The following is a 25708-nucleotide window of genomic DNA, read 5'->3' as shown; positions in this document are numbered from 1 at the left end:
GTAAATTATAAATTGTCTAAATTTTGTTAAAATCTAGAAAAAAATTGACCAATTCCTAGACATGTAAGACCTACCAAATTAATCCAAGGAAAAGAAATGAATCCACAACAGACTGGCCTGGAAAGCCCTATGTAGACCAAGCTGGCTCCAAACGCACAGTGATCACCAGTCTCTGCCTCCCAAGTGCTGGGATTGATAGGAGGTACACAATCATTCCAGGCCTAGTGCTTGAAATCAGAACAATGAAACAAAAGAAGGGAAAGAAATCATAATAATACAAACAGAAAAAGAAGATAATATTTCTATCAAAAGTCAAAGTATTCTTATTTTCATGACATGATTTTATGCATAAAATATCCTCAATGACTGAGTCCACCAAAAACTCTGATAAGTATGTACAGTGAAGGAAATAATCATCGGAGTGAAGTGACAGCTTAATAGCAAAATATTTTTTACTAAGTGCATCAAACATGGGATAATGTCTGAAGTGTATAAAGAACTGTAAAATGAAACACCAAATTCAACCAATAAATGACTGACAACTGAACACACACTTCTCAAAGAACAAACGCAAATGGATGATAAATATTTGGAAAGTCTTCAAAAAAGTATGGAAATTAAAGCTGTATTAGAAGCTCAGCTTACCTCACTCCGAATGGCTATCACCAAGAAAATAAATAAGACCAAATGCTAGCAAAGATGTGGTGGGGGTAGGGGGTGAGGGTGGGGGAGATACTGTTTCACTCTTGGGAGTATAAAATGGTGTAGCCATTATGGAAATGCATATGGAGTGTGTTAGGGGTAAAAACATAAATAGCATATGTCTCAACTATATTACTACTTGATATATGCTTGCAAGATTATAAATGAACACAGCACAGAGGAATTGTACACCTATGGTGATTGCTGCATTACTGACAATTCTGAAAAAAAAAATGGACCTACCCTGAGTGTCATCAACTGATGAATGACTGGGTAAACAAATGTGTTACCAAGAAAGTGGCCCATAGATTCAACTAACCAGGGTTCATAGCGGTTCACGGAGACTGAACGGGCAATCAGGGAAGCTGTGTGAGTCAGACTTAGGTCCCTTGCATATACATTACATGTATATAGTGGTTGGGTAGTTTTTTTGGAACACCTAAAAGTAGGAGTGGGGGCTGTCTCTGAGTCTTTTGTCTGCTTTTAGGACAGTTTTTCTTTGACTGTATTGCCTCATCCAGCCTTCATATGAAAGGATGTGCCTACTCTTATTGCAACATGATATGCCATGCTCGGTTGGTATTCCTGGGAGGCCTGCCCTTTTCTGAAGGGAAAGGAGGAGGAATGGATCTGGCAAGAGAGGAGTTGGGGGTTGCGGGAGAGTGGAGAGAGGAGAGGAGGGAGGGAGAAACTGTGGTTGACATGTAATATATGAGAGAAAAATAAATTAAAAAAAGATACATGGTATTTACACAGTGAAATTTTATTTCATGTTCATGACATCTTCAGAAACTCGAGTGAAATTAGAGATCATTAAGTGAAAAAACGCCAGTCTAAGAATGAAAAATATCACCTTTTAGTTCTCATATGCAGCATCTAGGTTTCAGTGTGTGTGTGTGTGTGTGTGTGTGTGAGAGAGAGAGAGAGAGAGAGAGAGAGAGAGAGAGAGAGAGAGAGAGAGAGAAGATCAAGTTGTAAGGAGGGAAGAGCTGAGGTTGAGGAGCTGGTAATAAAATACCTGTGTATGTGGGCAGGGCTTCCCGATGGGGGGAGGGGGCTATGCCGACCCGGGGCCTGCAGAGGAGATAAGGAAGAGTTGAGGGGAGGGAGAGAGTGAGTCAGGCTAATGGGGATAGTCAGGGGTCTCTGACTGACTAGCTAGCACCCAGGTTCTTCTTTATTTATACAAATTTCACAGAACAAAGGCAGACTAATGCTCACCCAAATGGTACAGATATGTGCTTGGTTTCTTATTACATGTCCAAGGTTACAAGTTTAGTTGCAATTAGAAAATATTAAACAGAACAGATTTTATTATCGGCCCTACAACTCCAATTTAAAGAATCCAAAGAATGTCCCCCAACCCCAAAGCAAACACATTTGTTATATGACAGCCTGATTTCAGTCTGGCAATGTTTGCAGTTTTAGAGCACTCCACACAAACAGAGAATATCTGAACCAGTCTTTTCATGAATAGCAAATAGGAATATACAACTTCGTTTACTATATGTTTCATTATCTATGCTTAAAGCAGGAAAGGTTTATTTTAGTTAATCTGTCTTATTGACTGAGTTTTATTCCTCCAGGGGTGTACCCTGTATTACCTCCTACCTTTCAACTACATTTTCACAGAGCTCTAAGCCTATAATAAAAAGAAGCCTTGAATCTGTAGCCTACTTTCTGTCCAGAGTTTGTCAGTTGTCTCTGTTTACCCTGTACCGATTACTCTGCTTGAGTTTGCTCAGGGTCAGATACCCCACGACCCCGGCATAATGGCCTCATCTCGCTATGTGCGTATCTGCATTTACTCACTGCAAGGCACAAGGAAGACTTCCAAATAGTGGCCAAATAAACTCAGAATTAAGGATTTTCCTCAAAAGACCCAGACAGCATTTTTTTCTCAGAAAGACATAAAATGGGTGACAGTGCAGAAAGTCCCCAAGAGTGCAACACACAGAGACCAAAACCCAAAAGCGAGAGACAGAAGGACAGCAGCTGTGGCATTCGGTTCAGCCTTGCTGAAATGTCGTGCAGCCGTGCTGGCTTCACTGTCACCACTTCCAGTGGATGTGGCCAAGCCATGCACGTAATGTAGAAGCAGAAGGGAGAGTATGTGATGGATTTGGAGACAGCAAGAGAGCGATAGAGAAGAAGCGGGAGGACTGTGGGAAGGAGGAAGAATGAGCACTAATTAATAAGACAGACATGCATGAAAATGCCACAATGAAACACACTCCGTTGTGTGCTAGCTTAAGAAAATGGAGAGAAATAATTTCTCTGTGTGTGCTTAGGTTATATAGATGTCAGCAAAGGGTCTTAACTTACTGCTCTCCCCATTTGGAGATAGACAATGTACAAATATCTTACTTATATCTCTATATGTTTACAGTTGACATTACTAAATATGGGAAACAACCATTTACAAGAGGTTGCTGAAGAGATAAAATACCTTACCTCCCTGAAGAATCTTCATTTATTTGGAAACAGGATTTGCAGAATTGCTCCTGGAGTCTTTGGTAAGTTAGTTATAGACTATAGCATTGTGTTTAAGCTCTAGTATCTAGTAATGTGACACAAAATAAAAAGGAATTTTATTGTGCTGAAATTAAGGAAGTTCTGAAATGACACTTAAAGTTTTTTTTAATCTATTTTATTTTGGCTTTTCAAGACACGTTTCTCTGTGTACCAGACCTGGCAGTCCTGGAACTTGCTTTATAGACCAGGATGGCCTTGAACTCACACATCCACCTGCTTCTGCCTCCTGACTGCTGAGATTAAAGGCATGTGCCATCATGATCAGCATTTTTAATTAAAAAAAACACTGAGAATTTCACACATGAATATAATGTGCACCACGTCCTCCTCTTCAACCTTCTGTGTATTATAATCACATCCCCATTGAGCAGAGTAGATTCTCCAAGGTCACAGAATTATTCCAAAGCTAAGTCAACCATAAGCTTTCATTCTATAGAACTGTGATACATTAAAATGGTTTAACTTTTTTTTCTGGGAAAAAAAAAAACCACACGAGATGAGACAAAGCAGATCCACAGGATATGTAGTTCGTGAATAAACTGCTTTGTTCTGTTGGCCTCTTTATTATTTTGATTTGGATGCCATAATTTTCAAGTTGTAGCAGTGGGGAAAAGCAGCCTTTGTCTGTTTCAAATAAAGATTAAGCCCAAACCAGGTTTCCTTCCTAAATTGCAACAGTTTCCAGGAGCTGTTTGGGCAGTGTTAGTCCTGGATGCTAAATCTTAGGAATGTCATGACTTAGTGGAGGAATCTTGATTGAGGACTTGCCTATGTCTGTGCAGGAGTTGGAAGGTGGCTTCACATGAGTGGAAAGTGGAGACACAAGCTTCAAAGGAACGAAACCAAGCACAGGAAAAAAGGCTGTGTGGCAAGACCAAGGCAGAGAGGCTCAGAGTGTCAGAACGTTGATGAGAAAAAGTGGACTCCATTTCTGGCTCTGCTTTGTAGTTCTTAGGTCCAGTTGGTGGCCAGCCTGGTTCTCTCCTTTGTCCTCAGCGTTGTAACTATGTGACACATTTCCTCTTTTTGCCTTAACTAGTTTACTAGAGTATCTGTCTTCAGCAACCAGCAGAAACTTGGCCAAGGCAGGCAAGCATCCACAAGGAATTCAAAGGTGTATAGAAAGACTAAAACTTATTTCCTACCAGATGGCTAAAGTGACAAATTATTTTCTAACAGATGGCCTGCGACGCTTGATTCTGCTTAATCTGAATGACAACAAACTTACGAGTCTTCCTGAAGATATTGGCAGGTAATTCTGATTCATAGTGAGGCTTGGCTAAATATTACATTTCTGTCCTTGCCCAGACTCTATCCCAATCATCTGATGGTTTTAGACCTAGCATCAAGTAGTTAGGATGGTTGCAGATAACAGAAGTGTGGAGCAAGCTACTGATACTCTTTTCTCTTTTGTGTGGACCATATATGTTTGTGTGTGGACGTGTACAGTATGTGGAGAGACCACGGGGTGACATAAGGGTGACTGCTCAGTCCCTTTCCACTTTATTTATTGAGACAGTCTCTCACGGGACCTGGAGCTCATACTGTGAGTTTGTCTGGGTAGCAGAAGGGATTGGCTTATCTCTGACCCTTAGCTCTGGGTTTACAGACACTTGCTACCATGCCAGTCTAGAGGAAGTCACATTCTGGTCCCCCAGCATGCGGGATGCGGGACAAACATTTGAGCAACAGAGCCTTCCCTCAATCACTAAGTGTAAGCAGATGATTCCTCAACTACTTGGGAGAAATGAGGAGCAGAGGGGATGTAAGAGTAAAAGTTGGAGCTTGAAACATAAGGTCCTAAATCTGATGCTATTGATATGCTAGCTCAGGGGTTCTTGGAGCTTGCTCAGCCAGATCGGGGACATTAAATTTTATTTCACTAGTGTCATAAACCATTTTGAGCTGTATGGGAAAAGGTCACATAAAAGGAAAGGATTTAAAATTACGATGTCATTTTCATTAAATTAAAAAACGGCACATTTTATTATCATTAGCCACAACCAAAATATGTTGTTTTCCCTTACCCTGCACATCTGTGCAGACAGGCTATCATTAGAGTGTTTTGCTGGAGCCGGCTGATGGTCTTGTCCTTCTGAGGCAGTACAGTCTTTGAGCTGTTTCTCTGACAGATGGAGTGAACTCTGCTCAGGTCTCCTCTGGGGACTCATTATTGCCTATTGAACAGAAACATGAATTACAAAGAGAATGTGCGCAGTCCTCAGCACAGGACCATTCGGAGAGCCTACTCTGTATCAATTCACTTGTCACTACTTCTTTCAAAATACTTTTATAGTGAAATACTTTTATAGTACTTTAAGTGGAAGAAACAAAACAACAACAACAAAAGAACAAGAGGCAATCTAATTTCTGTGGAAGAGAAATACTATGGATAATTAAAATGCCAGTATTTGTTTGCTTGCTTTTCCATGGTCTTGATTTATCAGTCAATTGGTTTATGAACTGGTAATGATAGTGAACAGAAAAAGACCCGCTGAAGAGACCTGGTGAATCAAGTTCAGGATATATCCTTGGTTAGCTGCCCTAGATCTTACTCCCTTTGCCTTTTAATGGGAGAATTTTGAATAGCTGAACTCCAAACCACTCGTAGTGATGGTATAATTTTCTAGTTTGAGAAGCTGTCTGTGTTTGGAGTGGGGTGAACACTGTTTAAGAAAGCATGTAGTTGTGAGGGGATATACAAGAATGAAAAAACAGCTTTCTTTAGGAAAGGTAGGGTCACAAGTAGGTCCCCATTTTTTTTTTTTATAGCTAGCTCTAGGCTGTCCATATTCGCACCAGACCATAGGCAAAAGCTAATTCCCCATCTCCTATCCTGGAGAACTTTCTTTTATTTTAATTTTATCTTTAAAGTATGTGTATACTTGTATATGGTAGTGTGTTTAGAGACCACAGTCCACCATTTGGGATGTATGTGTGTGTGGATGTGTGCATGTGAGCTACAGGTTCCTGAGAAAGCCAGTAAATAAAATGGGATTCTCCGAAGCTGGGGGTCACAAGAAGTTGTGAGCTGCCAGATGTTGGATACTGGGAACCACATTTGGGTCATTTGCAAGAGTAGCATGTGAGCCTTAAATACAGAATCATCTCTCTAGCTCCACTGGATGAGATTTCTTTATCTTCCCTTAATGGTTAAGGGTTAAATCTTAATGATTTCCATCTTTATAATGAGGGCAAGAATGGTATTTATAAGGTGGTTTTTTTTTTCCCATTCAAGATTTAGTAAGTTCTTGGGATCTGGACAGGTGGCTAAGTAGTGAGGGCTTTTTGCTGTTCATGCAGAAGCCCTGGGTTCCTACTTCTGTTCCAGCAGCTCACAACTACCTGTGACTTCAGTGCAGGTGATTTGACTTCTTTTGGCCTCTGTGAGTACCTGAATACATGTAGTGTACAAGCATGCAATCAAGATGTGTGTGTATGTGTGTGTGTGTGTGTGTGTTAAGTAAATTTTCAAAAATAGAAATGAGGAACAAAAGCTAAGAGTTCTCAATAAGATTTTCATTATCATTCCTATGAGTTGCTTTTTATTCTAGCTGTTTCATGTTCTTCACATGCACTCCTTTCTAGAGATGAAAGACTATTTTGGGTGTGAATTTCAGGAAAAGCATTAGGTCCATGTCGCATCTTCCTCTTCTCCTTCCAGAACTCAAGCAGCCGTGTTAGCAGGAAAGGCTATGAATCAATACACTGATTAAGAGGGGAGTGTGGACTGTGTCAAATATGTATGGATGCCTGTTTTCTGTCTTCTCAATTTGCTCAGAACTCAGCAGGGTAGAGAAGAATTTGTTGGTTAAGATACCTTAAGCCTCACAGTTCATGGGCTTGGGGTCTGTATAACCACTGTAAGTGGCGGTGCATAGCTGCATAGAAGACAGGAGAAGCTTCGTGCAGACAGACTCTCTGAAACAGCAAGTGGGAGAGAGGAAAGCATCAAAGACTCATCCCTTCTCATTTGCAACCTCAAGAAGCTATTTTGTGAAGTTGTCTCTCAATCCTCTGCAGAGGAAATAGATCTGCAGCATGTCACACAGTACATCCCTTTGTTCAAACAGCTTCTTTACTTGAAAATGTTCATCGCAGAGACATTGGTCTGGTACAAGGCTTCTGCTACACTCTAAGTACTGGATCCTTGCTGGGACTCCTCTAGGATATCCAGTTGTTTCCTTGTGTCTTGGAGATCCTATAGCTTTGGAACAGCAGGATGGACCCTTCCAACAGCTCTAGCAGTTCATAGGAGGGGTGGATGTTGGGGTGGGCCAAATGAAAGTCCTAGATCTGGGCCTTGGTGGTAGCTGAGCTGGTCAGTCCATCAGCTCTTCTGGCCTGTGCCACCATGGCCTGCTCATCAGCACTGCCCGGGCTAGCTCACTCAAGTGCTGCAGTCGTGTCGTTCTATACTTTTTCCTAACTCGGTATGCATGTTCATGTTTTTTTGTCCTCTGGTTTCGTTTCTCATATGGCCAATGTGTGTGCATAAGGAATGAATATAGAGTTCTTTTTCTCCTTTTCCATTTATTTGTTGTTTGTAGTTGTTGTTTGAGACAGAATCTTGCTATGCAGCCTTGGCTGGCCTGGAATTCACTATGTAGACCAGGTTGGCTTTAAACTAACAGGGGTCCACTTGCTTCTGCTTCCCCAATATTGGGATTATAGGCATGTACCATTAAAGCTGGAAGAATTCTCTTTTGCTTAAATCTAGATATTATATAACTTTCTGATTACAAATTATTTTTAAAAACTAAGTTTCAGTAAAGACACTTACTTACTGATTCAGAGGGCTTCCCGGAAAACGTGGCACTTTAATAATGGACTTTCCTTCTCTGATGGCTTCTCTTGTTTACTGTTTTAGGTTAAGGAGTCTTACCTACTTAAGCCTCAACCATAACAATCTCACTGTGATACCCAAAGAGCTCTGTTCCCTTGAGCATCTTTGTGAACTTCATCTTAACTACAATCAGATCACATGCATCCCTGAAGAGATCAAGTGCTTACAGAATCTTCAGCAGCTGTTTCTGGTCAGGAACAACATCGAAGAGTTGCCAAAGGTAAAGAAAAAAGGGGCATTGCTTGTTTCCGTTGCTGTTGGAGAAGAACTCGTTCAACATATTGGGAGGTAGTTATAAGCTAGTCCATATCATTGTTCATTTCAGCCTGCATTATAAATGACAAAGTTCTTCAAAGTTCATTTGTTTTTGTAAACAAAAAGGTGTGAATCACTTTTCTTTTTTTTGTGAATCACTTTCTAACACATTACAAATTATGTGTATGTCTATACATGCCTATGAATGTATATTTTCTGTCTATATTTTGTGTCAGACTCCCTGTAGACTCTAATTTGATTTCTCTGTTCCTGAAGATAGAAAAAGAGCCCTTTGAGTACAAGATAGACTTGGGGCTTCTGAAAAATAGTCTTACCTTAAAACGTTCCCTGCTTTTGTGATGGTTGAAGTCTAAGGATAACCACTTTGGATTTGACTATGTGAATGAGTATGCAGAAGGTAAACAGAAACAGCATGAGGCAGCTTTGGGGTTTGTACAGAAAGCTTCTCTGTAAGTCTTAAGAGTTTGCTTTCGTGAAGCAGATCTAGGAGATGGAGGTGGATATGGGGACACTCACTACTTAGGAAATACATTTAAATCATCTACTCAAATACAGGTGGCTATTTCTTGCTACTGGAGAAGTAAGGCTTCTAGGTCTGTGAACTGGTCATAATGGTATCAACATTTCAAAGTCCAACAAAGAACTTCAGAATTCATAGAAGAAGGCACACAATGAGGAACTGGAGGGAGAGTGGCAGCATACGGGCTAATATGTCACTTGCTTCTCAAAGCAGTCTACTAAGAGCATTATTAGCCCAACACAGTCTCTTGGGGCTTTATGTGGTCCAAGAGGCTCATGTATGCAATGGTCCATAACCTTAGTGTCAGAGGACAGGAAGTGGCAGTATCTTGAGGGTCAGTTCCTCATGAGTGAAACTGTCACCCTTATTAAAGAGATCCAAAACTAAGCATGCTAGTGCAACCTTACAATCCCAACATGCAAGATCCAAAAAATGCTGAAGCATCCTTAGTTACATGACAAGACTGAAGCCAGCCTTGTGTTGTATATGAAAACCCTGTCTTAAACAAGAACCCAAACCAAAACCAAGCTAAGCCAAAGCAAATCAAACCAAAACAGAACAAAGCATGTTAGGAGGCTTCAGCGGGACAAAGAGCTTTTTCCATCATGTGATGTATCACAAGAAGTTGGCAGTTTCTAACCCAGAAAGGGCACATTATAGCCCCACCACGCCTTGACTTCTACATTCTTTGAAGGTGAGAATACATTGCTATGCTTCTTAGATATCTAATTTCTAGTTCTCTGTTACAGAAGACCAACTTATCTCCTCTTCTTCACATTTACAAGTTAAAAGTACAGACAAGTCCTGCAGCCAAGCTTCTTTGTTAAATTAGAATTTCCCTTGGTCGAGTCAATGCCTTGGCATTTGCCTTGGTCATAGTGGTCAGATGAAATTTATTAAAAATTTCAATGTAATTGATGCTCTTTATAGTCAGAAAGAATACCAATGATATTTAGCTTTGTGCCTATGATATAGTTGGCTGTGTTGACTTTTCTCTGTCTGGCTTCCATTTCCTTTTGTTCTCATATTGTAGCCTTGTAAGTTCTCTCTCCCTGTGAGTTTCTGAGCTTTGATTAGTCTTGTCCTATTTTACTACACAGGTCTTTGAGCCAAGTTAAAATATTCCTTCATTTGAGACATAGTGATTTGCCTGGTGCAGGCTTAAGGTGTAAGCTAGGTAAATGGGACAAGGTTGATGGATTGACTGGGGTAAGTTAGTCTTTCTGCTTGTTAAACAGTGAGAATGAAGACTTACATCTAGGGACTGCAGGGGTGGCTCAGTGGTTCAGAGCATCCTCTTACAGAGGACCCAGGTTCAATTTTCAGCACACACATAGCTCACAACCATCCATAACTTCAGTCACAGGGGATGTACTGTACTCTTATGACCTCTGTGGACACTGTGCACACATGTGGTTTATAGACATGCAATCAATCAATCAATCAATCAATCAATCAATCAATATATGTGTGTGTGTGTGTGTGTGTATAGACTAAAAACATAAAATAATTTCTATATCCTGATGTCTCCTTTGTCATTGGCTCTTTTCTGTTGTTTTAACACTCTACTCTTCCTACAGTTCTATCCCAGTCACCATGTTCTCTCCATAGAACAGTTTCTGTCCAAGTCTACTCCTTGACCTGACTTTAACAAATATGGAAATCTATAGTACAGTCAGTACCGCAAACGCATCATCTGCTTCCAGACAATGCAACATGTGAGAAAAGATGGAGACTACTGGATATGGCTAAAGAGTTATGCCATTTCCCTAGAAAGAAACTCTGCCACCAAAATAATAGTAGCATATCAGAAGCATTTCTACAATACTGGAAGTCATTTAATAAATTTTCCTCTCGTTTTTCAATTTCAACTGGTTTTGAAGTTTCCAGGTTTTAAAACCCTAGTTTACATTTGCTTTTTAATAGAAATACTAGAAGTAAGATGTTCCACAATGACCACGTGGTTACTACGGTAATTCACAGCTGCATTGACCATATAGATATAGTTCTGTTTTATGTCTTTTGTGAAGAAAGGGTTATGTTATCATAGTGTTATACAAAAGATAGATGTACTATAAATTCTGCTGAAGTTATCATTACAGGAAACATTCCAGGATTATATGTTTTCTGTTTCCCAGGGTTTCTATTTTAATAATAGATGGTGTCTAAAAGGGCTCACTAAATATTAGGCTGTTTGGATTTCATAACTCAGTTAATTCACTTAACAATCATAAGCATATATCATTTATGTTTAGTAGAACGTGAAGAAATCAAAATACAAAGGTGCATAGGAAGTTGTATATGATTACACTTAGTAACAGCAAGAGGTGAGTTTAGACCTAAAAATAGTTAACTGGGAATATCTTATCTTGTTCTGGAGTACATAGACAAAACAAGGATTTTTAGTTATTGGACCATCTGTAGAGATTGCCTTGGGGAAGACTGTCTTGATGGAGGGACACCTAAATCCACTCTGAACCAAGTCAATTCTTACAATTTTGTATTAAAATGTTTTTGTCTTCTAACACAGGAAATTTGTCGTCTTGCAAAACTAAGAATTCTGGACATAGCTGGAAATGTAATCCAGATATTTCCAGCAGGCGTAAGTACTGTCAGTTGTTACTGTAGTTAAAAATCATTCTGTTTATATTGTTGGGAATAGAAAATACAAGCAGCCAGCAAAAGATGTAGTAATTGGAGCCTTGATTTGTACAGTGACTCAAAGGTTTGCTTTGTTCTAGAATTTCAAAACTCATTCTTTTTCACCCTTTTCCTTGTGTTCTGAGCCTGCTGAATGTGTTTGAACCAAATGAATTCTGGTTGTTAACATAAATATTTAATCTATCAGTTATGTTTACATTTTTTGGTTATTACACACTGCTTTTGGTCACCTCTGACTTGTTTGAAAAGACCACTTTCTTGGGCACGAGACTTTTTCCCATATAGTGAATCCAGAAGTGACTCTTTGTTCATTGTTTTCAAGCCATGAAAGTACATTTCAAGCTATGAAAATGCACTTTCTTTCCCATTTGGAAGTGAATTTTGAGTTTGTTTATTGCAAATAACAGAGACAGTTCATTTTGGCAGCTTGTAACTTTGGGGAAAGTAATAGCTGTTTTTCATATTGCATTTTTATATCTAAGTGAGCATGCTGGAACATAACATTCACGTAAATAATTATAAGTCCATTCATCCAGAAAGTATTCAGTAAATATCTGTGGATCCATTAATTTTATTCTTACTGATAGATTAAAATTATAGTTTTTAGACACTTTCATCCTAATTTTATAATTAAAATTATATAATTTTAATACCAGAAAGGATGAAAATGTAAAATATTGGGATCAAAATATGCTTTATGAAAATATATGAAATATTCCAATTGTGGTAAAATATGTATCATAAAAGGTTTTTTTTTTTTTTTGGTATTATCTTACCAACTGAAATGGTGTCATTAGACAAATTCCCAATTAGATAAATTTCCAGTTCTCTTGTTAGCATCTATCACAGCATTTTAAGATAAGATATTTCTCCTGTTCTTTAAACTATCATTCTGTGTTCTGTCTTTGTGTATTTGATTACTTGGTGCGCTCCACAGAAGACATTCACAGGCATTTGCTCTTTTGTGAATGGCTCCTTTCACTTAGCACAGTGTCACTCAAGTTCATCTCTGCTAACAAGAGTTGGGCTTTTCTTCTTTGCTCTAGGCTGAATCCTAGTCAGTCATAGTGCATGCCTGTGTGCCTATTGATTCTCCATCGTTTTGTGTATTGACACTTGTGGTGTTTCAGTTTTTTTTTTGCTTACTGTGAGCTAATATACTATGCTGCAAACCTTGTTGTACAAGTTTGAGTTTTCACTTTCAGTTTCTCTTAGATATAGCCTCGGAAGTAGAATTACCAAATTATTAGTCATTTCCTATCTCCCTTTCTTCTCTTGAGGTCTTTTATCTTCTTTTATTTCTTATCATATCATCTGACAGAAGCATCTTAAGGAAGGGCTTGTTGTGGCGCACAGTTCAAGGGCAGAGTTCATTGTCATGGGGAAGCTAAGGTATCAAACAGGCAGGTGAAACAACTGGTCGTATTTGTCCATACAGAATGCTAGGGCTCAGCTCTCTTACGTATTCTGGGACCCAGCACATGGAATGGTTCTGCCCACATTCAGAGTGGGTCTTCTCACCTCTATTAACTAAATCTAAATAATTCCCCACAAAAATGTCTACAGGCTAACAAGTCTAAGTAATCCCACAGGGGCATGTCACAAAGCTTGCCTTCTAGTTGATTCTAAAGCCTGGCAAACTGACAATAAATATTAACCATCACACATTTAATCTTTTAAAGGACTTACTATACTGTTAACAATATTATAGTTCAAAGTATAGGAAAGAATAGATTCCATGATTCTATTCATATTGTGGGTTTGATTTAAATCTGTGCACACTGTGATGAAACCTTGATTTCCAGAGCATCCTTCTGCTGTCACCTCTACAACGGTACCACTGGAGCAGACCATGGAAAGGCACGGTCCTTTTTCAGACTATGTAGATATTAGAATGCTAACTTTACTATCAAACATATCTTGAATTTTATCTTAATATTATTTATTAAATAAATAAATCTGAATAATGTTCTTCAACTCTACTTAGCACCCATCTTGGTACTGCCAATAATTCAGTTTTCTCTAAAAAGTGATTCAATATCAAAAGTTATGTTTAAATACCCCTGCTTCCAATAATTTTAGCAAGCCTTTGACATGATCCATGCCAGGTTCACTTTCAGAAAATCCTGTAAACCTTATGAAATAAGCTAGTATACAAACTCACCTGAGCTTTGTTCCCCAATTTTTTTTAACCTAGGAATTTTAAAAATGATTTTCCTTTCCGAAACAGTAGTGACATTTTGCAAATTATTGGTGTGAAATTCATTTTCCACAGTTGAGAGATGGGACAAACTGATGGAGCACACAGCAAATGCAGAGATGACTTGCTGGCTCTGTAGTATATAAGTAAGTAAGTGGTAGAGAGTTCAGTTTCAAAGTAAGTAATGTGAACATCAACAACATTGAAGACCACAGACTAACAATGAAAACACAGACTTAACAGCGAAGGACACAAACTTTGGAGTCATATATCCATTCGTTTAAATTTCTAAGTTCTTATTTACTAAACTATGACTTTAGACAAGTTGAGTTGCCACTTAAAACCACCAAACTCATGAGCATATTAAATTTGTGAATGATTATAAAACATTTTATAGAGATTGTCAAAAGAATGGAAATGACTTTGATAATGAATTCTCTGTGAACTGTTTGGTAATGCACAAGCACAGCACTTGCAGTGACTATTCACTATCTATGGGTGGCAATAGGAAACACTGATTTTCTGAAGGATGTGTTTTACAACCTGTTCTTACTATAAAATGTTGAAAGCCATGAAAACTAGAAGAGCAAAGGGAGAGCTGTGGTTTTGTGAAGCACACTATGCTCTCTGGCACTGCAATTACATTCTGTAGAATGGATTTAATAGTTTATTTTACTGCCATGCGTTCGAGACAATGTTTCTCTGAGTCATAGCCCTGACTGTCCTGGAACTCCCATTGTAGACCAGGTTGGCTTTGAACTCACAGAGACCCACCTGCCTCTGCCTCCTGAGTGCTGGGATTAAAGGCGCGCACCGCCATGCTCTGACATTGCTGTTCTCTTAAAAATCATTTTATATTTGAGTTTTATGGTCTAAAATTTGGTGTGCAACTTAGAAAAAATTTTTTTGTGTGTGTATTTACTGCTCTAATAAACTTTATGAAAATAGCTTAATTACAGTGAACGGGACCCATAAAAAAGCAACAAATTAAAACAGACACAAAAAGAATGGAGCCAAACTTAGAAAATTTTATTTTGCAGTAATATTTAATTTTTTAAGGTAACTTTTAAATATTTGAGACTGATTTGTAAAGATTTATTTATTTTATGTGCATTCGTGTTTTTGGCTGTATGACTCTGTGGATCCTGTGCATATCTGGTGTTTGCAGAGGTCAGAAGAGAGCACTGAATCCCCTAGAACTACAGTTATGAACATCTATGAGCAGCCATGTGGGTGCTGGGAATCGATCCTGCATCCTCGAGAAGAACAAGTGTTTTTGACTGCTGAGCCATCTCTCCAGTCCCTCCCACCTGCAAAGTTTGATATTTTAAATCAGGAGTTATTATACAAATAAGAATGTATGTTAACTGGAAACCTGATTACAAGTATGTGTCACCATACTGGCTTAGCATTTCTCCAGTTAACAAGGTAATTGGGCCTGAGGCTCTAGGACAGCTGGGAAGGTTCTCTTTTAGCGTGTGTAAAGCCCCGTTGGTCACCAGCACTTCCTGAACCTGGTGTGGAAGCCCAAGCCTACCATGCTTGTGGAACTAGGATAATCAAACTTTTGAGATCAAACTCTGGCTAGCCTGGAATGCAGGAGATCTTGTAAAACAAAAACAGAAGCAAAAGAAAAGCAAAGAGTAAAGCAATAAGGGAAGGAAGCATTCATTGTATAAAAGGTATAAGTCATATGTGTATGTAGCAACAATTAATGACAACAGAGGCCATAAATTTGAAAGAGAGCAAGAGGGGTATATGGGTGGGTGTGGAGGAGGGACAGGGAAGAAGAAAATTAGGCAATAATATTATAATATGTAATATAAAAATACATAATGTAACATAATTTCATAATATAATAGAAATATTTTGAAAGTGTATATAAGATTGTAAACTACAAAGTATAAGGTGCATTTAAATTTATTTTTCAGAGACAATATGTTATTTTCAGTCAGTATTTAATTTTTACATATTCACTTTAGAATAAAATTGAAATTATACTTCATCAAAGAATCTTTTTCACTTAACATTATATGTTGAATACTCTTAAGCAATATATTTCAGATATTTGATTTTAATCATTGGATCTTTTTAAAATCATGTTTACTTTTTTTTAAATACTTTCATTTATGGGAATAGATTGGAATGAAGCAGGCCTTTGAGGAAAAAGATGATCAGACTGGCATCTTTTATTTACACTTTCTTTGACAGGGTGAGATTTCCAAAACGTAACTCCACAGTGGGTGGAGTGTATGGAACAGTGGCAGTTATGGTAATGGCTGGTTGAGTAAGTTTCCCATGCTTGTCATAACTGGGGCTAAATATCTCTATTCTTTTCTCTTAGAAAGATACAAGTCCTTGGGCTTTTGTCTACCCTCACTTAACAATGACTTCATCCTAGCTAATTGTATCTTCATAATTCTGCGACACGCTGCTTTTGGGTGGATGGAACTATTCAACACTTTGGTAAAGTGTAAAACTTAGGATCTGCAACAGATTTAACTGTACAGTGTGAAGACAGTTCAGTCCAACTATCATTTATTGAGTGTCTCCTCTGGCCATTCCCTCTCACGTGTTGCTCTTGAATATTGGAGGGATTCCAACCATCATAGGGTTGCCAGCACCCATGTTAAGCAGCTCTGATGTCACCAACCACTCAGCTTCTGCAATCGCAGCTGTACATCCTTGCACATGTACACACAATTAAAATCTTTTTTGGATTGAGTGAACCAACTAATTGGTTATTTTATTTAGTGTTTGTGTGTGACCCATCGCACATGAATGATGAAGGCCACAGGACAACTTCTGGGAGTTGATTCTTCCTTTCAGCCATGTGGGTTTCTAGGATCTAAATCAGGTTATCTGGCTTGGCAACCAAGTGTGTTACTCACTGAGCAGTGTTGCTGGCCTTCTCAAAATAAAAATTAAAATGGAATTCCTACCATCATAATATTCTAGTGAGACAAATGAACAGTGATGGATATTGCTTGTGTGGAACTTGAATATCATGTTAGGTCTTGGAGATCTCATAAAAGCAAGAAACACAGACTTTTAAAAAATGGGATCATTGAAGAAGTAGACATTAGCTTGTAAAGCAAAGGGTCCAGGTAGGTAGTAATTCATTATGTCTCCAAAATATGAAGGGGAAAAAATGACCAGATGCACTTTTAAGATTGGGGAAGGAAAAATATTGTCATTACTTGCTGTTGAGAACTTTGTATAAGCTATCAGTGGGGTTTGTGAGAGTCAAGCACTATGAATGTCTTTTTCCATATTTTAAAAAAAATAGAAAACTCAGTCTCTAAAGTAGTAGTGACTAAATCCTTTCAACAGGGAAAAAAGTGAATTCTTTAGATTTTTAGTCCCTTTGAAAAAAATTTAAAAGACCTGTGCATCTTCTTTCCCTAGCTCTTCTTTACCCAAAACTTAGTGATTTGAAATAGAAGTTAGCTTAACTGAAGTGACAAAAACGTCTTTTTTGGATGGGGTTTCTCTGTATAACAGCTTTGGCCATTCTGGAGATGGAGCTGTAGACCAGATTGGCCTTGAACTCACAGAGGTCCACCCGCCTCTGTCTGACAAGAGGTAGGATTAAGGGCATGGTGTACCATGCCTAGCTGACAAAAGTTTTAATCACTATTACCAGGAAGCATCATGAGGTCTGACTTTGATGTGAAATTTAAAACAAAGCTTCATCTTTGAGTATCGCAGAACTAGGAGCAAGCTTCACATTTCTCAGTCACACTCTTGTCAGAGTCTATTGGGAATCTTTCTACTCACCTGCAGTAGCACGACATTTTAGATCTAGAAATAACACAGGAAGGTATTTTTTGCATCATTATTTTATAGTTGTTCAGTAATTTACAAGTTTTTGAAGCAATGTTCCATGTAGTGAGATCTGTTTGATGTTGTGCAATTTCCTGGAGAAGCAGATTGAACCTCAGACCTATTTAGGGCTAAATGTTTTGAGACTCCAGAGAAGTAATTAGCTAGTAGACATTGCCCTCCTTCTTGAGTACACAGTAGAATCCTTTGGATAGCTGGTTAAAACCCAGACTGCTGGGCTTCACTCCCAGAGTTTCTGAGTCAGATGGCTGTGGAGCCCAAGAGTGTGCATTTCTATTAAGTTCTCAGGTGTTGCTGATGCTGCAAGTATGGGGATCATACTTGCAGAACCACAGTCCTGAATTATAGAGCAATGCCGATCTAGACCTGGCACCGAGGACTTTGCCAAGAGCCCAGGCTCCATCCATCTTAGTACAGAGCCTCTGAAAAATCTGTTCTTTGTCTTAGCAGTGATAAGCAGGGGCTGTCCCTGTTATGTTACACAAATAACATTTCCTTTCTAACACTCGGAGGTCAGATTCTGAGAATGTCACTGTGTCCTTGAGTCAAGTGATGCTGAAGGAGCAGTGTTTGAACAGTATAGTTCTCTGTATGTGAAAAGGCTTCACCCAAAACAGGGTTTTGGTATGTGAACATAGGGATGCAGGGAATGGTGGGTTTTGGGAAGCTGAGATTGGCATGTTGGCCTGTAGAGTTAACCTTATTCCCCTCAGCTATATTTATTGTAAATGTATGTGGTAATTCCATGCCACTGATAAAATGGATAGTTATTTATTATTATTTTTACCCAATTTAAAAATAGGCCAGAGATTTTAGTATGTGAATCGAACACTAAATTACTCTGGAGAATTTTTGGGATGACCAAATCTTTACCATGTTATTTATTTAGTAACTTAAGAGTTTTATCTTTAAAGAATTTCCCATTTACATTAACTGGATGCAATCTGCATACAGATGATTTAACTTAAACATTTATATGGCTACAGGTCAATGTGACAGTACGTGAGAAAGTGCTTTGCTAAGAGTACACCCTCAAGAAATGTACTTAAGAAGATGGAGTCACAGCCAATAATCCATTTTCCACAGTTGCTGCTTGCTTTCAATGTCAAATTTTTGACTCAATGTTCATTCATGTCTGAAGCTTCCACAGACAGTCTGTGTCAGGGTTAAGAATTTTCAGTATTTAATTTTTTTAAAGGTTTAAAGGCATGTATTTTAATAATTATGTGGGAGAGGGAGAGAGAGAGAGACAGAGAGACACAAATAGACAGAGACAGAGAGACAGACACATGCACACACTCATATATTCACACAGAGAGACAGGGAGAGAGACAGAGAGGACACAGAGAGAGGACAGAGAGACAAAGAGAGACAGATACAGAGAGAAAGACAGACACATGCACACACACATATACACATGTACAGAGAGAGAGTGACACAGAGACAAAGACACACACACATACACACACACACACAGAGAGAGAGAGAGAGAGAGAGAGAGAGAGAGAGAGAGAGAGAGAGAGAGAGAGAGAGCCATGGGTTGTAGCAGTGTTGTGAGGCAGATGCTGCTGTGCGAACTATTCCTCGCTGGCATGACTGACATCGTTACAGTGCCTTTTCCATTTCATCCATGCTCCTTGGTCTTCTTCAATAATTCTTAAGAGTTATAAACCAACTTTGGGGATGTCAAGAACACTTATTCTTTTACAGTATAAAAAACAAAGGACAGGAAAATATCTATTTTCTTTTTTCAGAAACACAAACCCTGTGAAGAGTGAAGAAGTTTGAATCCACTGTTTCAAAACATAATATCCCTGCCTAGCTTAATAGTTATTGCTGTTACATCCTTGGGCACCATAGTGTGTTAACTGTAATATGAATCTTTTTCCCGTTATCCATTGGTGGTATTAATAACTCTTCTATTAAAATTCTCTTTGGAAGGTTCTTGGCATACAGTTGGTGGTCAGCAAAAATAGAAACAGTGAATAATAGAGATACTATCTATAAAACCTTTGTTAGTGCACTGGCATATGCTATGTAGTAAATGTTCTTTTCAGTTTGGGGTACTGGCCAGTTGGCCCCAGGTTTTCATGCCTATCACAAGTATTCTTTCTTTAGGATTTCTTTTAAGGATTTGCTTCATCTGTCTTTCACTTACATGTCCTATGCGTTTGCAGACTTTCAAAAGCATATGATTAGGTGCTGTGCTGTAGCTTGGTGACAGAGTATTTGCCTAGTAAATCAAAGGCCCTAGGTTCAATCCTCAGTAACATAGGCCACAATAAAAACTTAACAGAGCCCAGTTTGCACTGATCAGGGCCTTCACTGATGTGTACCCAAGGCACTGCGTAATGTGTACAACCTCAACAGCATATACCGCATACTAATAATGAGTTTCTCTGAAGATGCATTAGCATTCCTCAGATCTAATTCAGTTATGTAATAAAATGGAAGCAGTCACCTATGCCTCTGAAAGAGCTCTGATTCTCAAAATCTGTAACTTTAGTTCTATCTGTTTTTGTAAGTCATTTTCCACTCTCTAGTAGAACACTAGCTTTCTAAATGAAGACTGTCTCTGAAAATAGAGCAGTATGTCACTGAACTCTGTTCCATAGACCCTTCTCAGACTGTTGGCAACTAGTGACTTCTCTGCGTATGACCAATGCTGGTTGCTTTTGATATGTTCTAGTCTGTGAAAATCTTGCTGAGTTGTCCTGGACTTGCTTGATAGATGGTGTGGACAATATACTTTAATCTCTACCTGATGCTTGTCTGATTCATGAAGCCTAAATGTTTCATGAATGATTCCAATGTCTTTAGCCATTTTATACTTGCGTGCTTATACAAAATAAGGAAATGTGTCTTATTAACCAAGGCATTTGTATATGTGTGCACACATATGTGCATTTGTGTACCTGTGCATGGATGTGTGTGGAGGCCAGAGGTTAAAGTCAGATGTCTTTCTCTGTTATTCCAACCTCATTTATTGAGTCAAGTTGTTTCATTTGAGCCAGGAGCACACAAAAAATTTATCTAGACTAGCCAGTCAGAATGCTCTGAAGAGCCATGGTCTCCACCTTTTACACACTGGGATGACAGGCGTTTGGGCACTGGGGATCCTACTTCTACTTCTCTTCCTCATGCTACAAGTTCTTTTCCTGATGAACAGTCTTCAACACCCACAATTTTATTATTTTTTAGGATCCTTATTATATCTAAATGAGCTTACACACGTTCATTAGAGTAATATCCATATAGGAAGGTTATTTACAAATATTCATGCATTTCTAGGAAGACCATTTAATTTTAGTTTATAGTTTCATAAGGAATTGTGACCTGGAATGCTTCAAGAGTAGAGATTACATTACAAATATTACCATGTCCCTGAACAATCATGTCTAAGTATCTAGGAAACACAACTGAGTAATGGGAAAGAGAGAGTGAATTCAGAGAAGGAAATTGCAGTGTTTACCTCATACCCAAACTTCTTTCTGATGCTTAAAATCTTCTTCAGAAATGATTTTAAAAATAGCCCAGTACAAAATAAAGATATACAAGGAAATATCCATAAGGTTGTGGGCAAGAATGCCTCTATGTCTGTGATATGGGAGTTTGCTCTGAGCTGTGAGACACTCCAGCCTCACACCTTGTCCTCTAGCTATTCTGCCTCTCTGTCTCTGCAATAGTAAGTTTTGGGATCCATATGCTATTTGGTATCTATTATCCATCCATCATCCATCCATCTATCCATCCATCCATCCATCCATCCATCCATCCATCCATCCATCCATCCGTCTGTCTGTACTGGCTGGTTTTGTGTGTCAACTTGAAACAAGCTGGAGATATTACAGAGAAAGGAGCTTCCTTTGAGGAACTTTGATCCAGCTGTAAGGCATTTTCACAACTAGTGATCAAGGGTGGGAGAGCCCATTATGGGTGATGCCATCCCTGGGCTGGTAGTTTTGGGTTCTATAAGAAAGCAAGCTGAGCAAGACAAGGGAAGCAAGCCAGTAAGCAGCACTCCTTCATGGCCTCTGCATCAGCTCCTTCCTCCAAGTTCCTGCCCTGTGTGTGTTCCTGTCCTGACTTCCTTTGGTGATAAACAGCAACATGGAAGTGTAAGCTGAATAAAACCTTTCCTTCCCAACTTGCTTCTTGGTCATGAAAAAGAAAATCAACTTTGTCTTCTTGGAATAGAAATCCTGATTAAGACACAGTCTATCTACTTTTGCCTCTCAAATATTAAAGAAAGATATATCCTGGCCTTGAATCTCTTTAAATGCCTTTCTAAAATTTGACCTTAATTTGAAAATAACATATATATTTTTTCAGTTGGTAGGGATCCCTTCCATGGCTAAATTTATTAGGAGATACACATTTAAAACAACATTCTGTGAACTGTAACAGACGTGGGACATGAGCCAATGCTTTACTAATGCAAATCCCTAGTGGGATCTGGTTTTATGTGAGTGATGTAAGCTTAGCTAACATGGGCTAGTGAACTCCAAAGTTGGACTGGATGCTTTCCCTGTCTCTGCTTTTATGAGGCTGAGCTCATGTTCCACTGTTTCTCGTGTGGGGGCAGGAGAGGAGGAGTGTGCTGGATTACATGCTGTTGCTTCTTTTACTATTCCAATTCTAAAATTTCATGAGATAGCCTTTTTGAGATGAAAGCATAGAGAAAATTCATAAAACACTACTCTGGAGAGAATGATCATTTTGTTAAAACTCAGGTTTAAAATTTGAGTGCCCAATTAAGTTTGGTAGTATAGCTGTTTTTCTCTGCTTAGCTAAACTTAAGATCTGGTTTCTGACTTTTTATATCTATACGTGATTTTATAGGAATTAAAGATAGGCTGGTGCTTGATGCCTATAAAATGGAAATCTGTGAAAGGATCATGTTCCATGGGACATGGTCCTTGGAGGACCACGTTTATCTACCATTGGTTAAACACTTCAGAATATGAGTTTTCTCACTAAGTTGTAATGACCTGACTCAGGAGAGCGAAAAGTTGTCTCACTTGTGTCCAAAAATTCTAACATTTAAATAACTTTTCATTAAGGGATGAGGGCAGAGTCATCTACAGCCTGTTCTATAGAGGGACTTCCAGGACAGCCAGGGCTACACAGAGAAATCCTGTCTCAACACATCCCCCCAAAAGATAAAAAACAAAAGAAAGTTTGCATGCTAGTAATTATAACTAGGCTGATATATTTAATTATTTCTGAAAAAATTTCATTGTGGATCATTTGAAAAAATATAGATGAATGAAAAAGAAAAGCAAAATTACCTGTAATATGACCTGCATGATGAAGTAGGCTTTATACCATCAACATACTTTTTACTATTCTTTCAGTTAACAAGACATGCTATCATAAATATGCTTTATAACATCCACAGGTAGGTATAGAATTTTCAGAGGTCATGTGTGTTATTAGAATTAGCCATACAAGCTACTGTATCGATAACATACATGTTTTAAAATGTGCATTTTATTAAAAAATAATTATTTCCTCCTGATAGAATTTTCTACATCATTATTTATAATATTTATGAAGTATGTATGTATGGGTATAATTAAACCATCTCTAAGCTTTTGACACATGGGGTATTTCAGACTTACTTAAGAATAAGTTCTAGTATTCTCATGCAGTTTAGTTTGGTTCATACCAGTTTTTTTTTTAAGATTTATTTATTTATTATATGTAAGTACACTGTAGCTGTCTTTAAACACTCCAGAAGAGGGTGTTGGATCTCGTTACAGATGGTTGTGAGCCACCATGTGGTTGCTGGGAATTGAACTCAGGACCTTTGGAAGAGCAGTTAGTGCTCTTAACCGCTGAGCCATCTCTCCAGCCCTTCATTCCAGTTTTTTAGTCCCCTAGAAAGACTTCCTTTATTCTTGAATCAAAAATTACACACATTTGCACAAAGTATATAATTGTCTGCTTCTGTTTTCTCTGGCATGGATTTTTCTGTTGTCTCTAATGGTGCTGCCATCCAGTGACGACCAGATAACTTCATTTAAGATGTTGATTAATTAATTTGGAGCACTTGAGAGTTTCTGTAAAATTGGTTGCCGTCTCTCTCTTTTTTTTTAACCCACTGCATAGGAGAGGACAAAATTCTCAAATTGAAATATGCTAGCTGGCATTAGGAATTCTGATGCTTCCCTGAGGTTGCCCACCACTAAGCAAAAATCAATTCCTTTTCTTTCTGTTTAAACACAGGCTTTGCTTGGCTAGGAATGCTATGAAGTTTGGCGGTTAGGGGAGTAACACGAGGAGCTGGATGTGGGAGAGTACACGTAGGGTAGAGTGTAGTCTCTTGAGTCCACAGTGCTGCCTCTCCTGAGGGAACAGTGGCGACACTGTTCAGGCTGTCTGCATCACCTTCTCTGAAGGCTCTATTACCCTTCTGGATTGAATTTCCTTAGCTGATTGCAGATAGTAATTCTTCCCCTACTTCTGTATTCACTTTGATTGACGCTTCACCCCTGTCTAGTGGAGATGAGTTGTGAAGTCAATTTTTACACTCTGTTCAACCTGCTTTAACAAGACACCTCATGAGGATGGTTGGTAAGCAACAGAAATTGTTTACAAATTTAAGATACCCTGGATTAGGTTACTAACAGATTTGAAATCTAGAGAGTCCTCATGTGGCAAAAAGATACATTCTAGTGAGCCTCTTGAGAAGGGCATTTATGAGAACAGACCCTCAAGATCATTCACTTCCCAAAGCCTCACACCTCTTAATCCTATAAAATTTAGGATTAGATTTCAACATAAAAAATTTGGAAATAAGACCACAACAATAATAAAAAAGAAGGAAACAACTGTTGATTCAAAAAAGATGTTCCTGCTGAGGGAACAAAACCCCACAATTTGTTTATGCTAGACACTGGGCTGTGGGTTGATTGATTATCTTCTTTTTCTAGAAAGATGCAATGATTACCATTCTTCATTTGACCTATAAAGTTCCATGAAGTGAATGTTATTCTAATCATAGAAACAGGCTCAGGTCCTTTAAGTGACACATACACAGAGGTTGTGTGGAAGGAATGGATATGTCTCTAGCCTTCATCTTCAAGGCCATCAGTTTCTTCAGTCCACTGTTTCATAGAGATAAGTCAGTTGAAACACTAAATGGAGTGTTTTTATGGTCAAACCTGAAAGCATGCATATCAATAACAGTATGCAGATGGAACAGGTTGTACACAGACTCACACAGACACAGACACAGACACAGACACACACACACACACACACACACACACAGGCTACAAATTCAAATAAGGGCAAGGAGAAGTCTATGGTAGGTTTTGAAGGGAGAAAAGGGAAGGGGAAATGTTTTAATTATATTAATATCAAAAAATAAACAATTAAAAATTACTTTGAGTCAAGCTCAAAACATCTTTCTTTTCTTTTTAATCACATTTGGGATGTAAGAAACTTCAGTCGAAGATATTCAAGGATCCTTTGAAACACTTACACTTAATTTGAACAAAGAACAAAAGGTCACTGACAGAAGTTAAAAATTCTTTGCTTTTAGGGGGCTATATTTAAAACCACATTGGGGCTTGTGTGGTTGAAAACCAATTTAGAAGCTGCAAACTGATGTGCCCTCCCTCCCTGCTCCCCCTTCCCTTTGTGAATCTGGCCACTCAAGTTTTAATTTCCGGTCAGGTTCAGAAAAATGGAAGAGGAAAGATCCACAAGCAGTTCTCCAAGCAGAAAAAGCTTTCGTAAAACCCTTGAATATTTTCCCTTTTTCCCTGTTCTGAATCATTGCCTAGATTGGGCAAGTTTTAGGATGGAACTGGCCATTTTTAGTTCCAGACGCTCCAGTATAGAGGGAGAGGACTTCCATGGCTTTGACTTGCAGTAGACAATGCCATCACACAGAGGTTCCTTACAACCCTCCCACCCCCTCCATGTAGGGATGGTGAGTGCCCGTGTACCTTCGGAGGGAGGTTACCAGGCTAGGGGGGGGCCAGACTTGATCCTTGGTCTTTTCTTTGGGCGGGGAACTCTATGAGGCCTGTTCCATTACTCCAGCAAGGCAGGTTTTGATAAGAAGAGACAGCCCCATAACTTTAAAGCTTTATTGTAGAGAAATAAA

The 25708-nt window shown here is 38.7% G+C and overlaps 1 protein-coding gene across 1 annotated transcript in view; it reads left to right on the top strand.

Annotated features, from left to right (window-relative positions):
* Lrrc69 (leucine rich repeat containing 69) overlaps positions 1-25708 on the top strand; it is a 118028-nt gene that overhangs the window by 14960 nt on the left and 77360 nt on the right. The window contains exons 2-5 of the mRNA XM_052175433.1: positions 3092-3218; positions 4417-4489; positions 8108-8303; positions 11410-11481. Of these exons, the coding sequence (XP_052031393.1) occupies positions 3092-3218; positions 4417-4489; positions 8108-8303; positions 11410-11481 (468 nt within the window). The remainder of the gene's footprint in view (positions 1-3091; positions 3219-4416; positions 4490-8107; positions 8304-11409; positions 11482-25708) is intronic.

The sequence above is a fragment of the Apodemus sylvaticus genome, chromosome 3 (genome assembly GCF_947179515.1).
Source record: "Apodemus sylvaticus chromosome 3, mApoSyl1.1, whole genome shotgun sequence".
Lineage (NCBI taxonomy): Eukaryota > Metazoa > Chordata > Mammalia > Rodentia > Muridae > Apodemus > Apodemus sylvaticus.
This window is presented reverse-complemented; position numbering and strand designations above follow the sequence as displayed.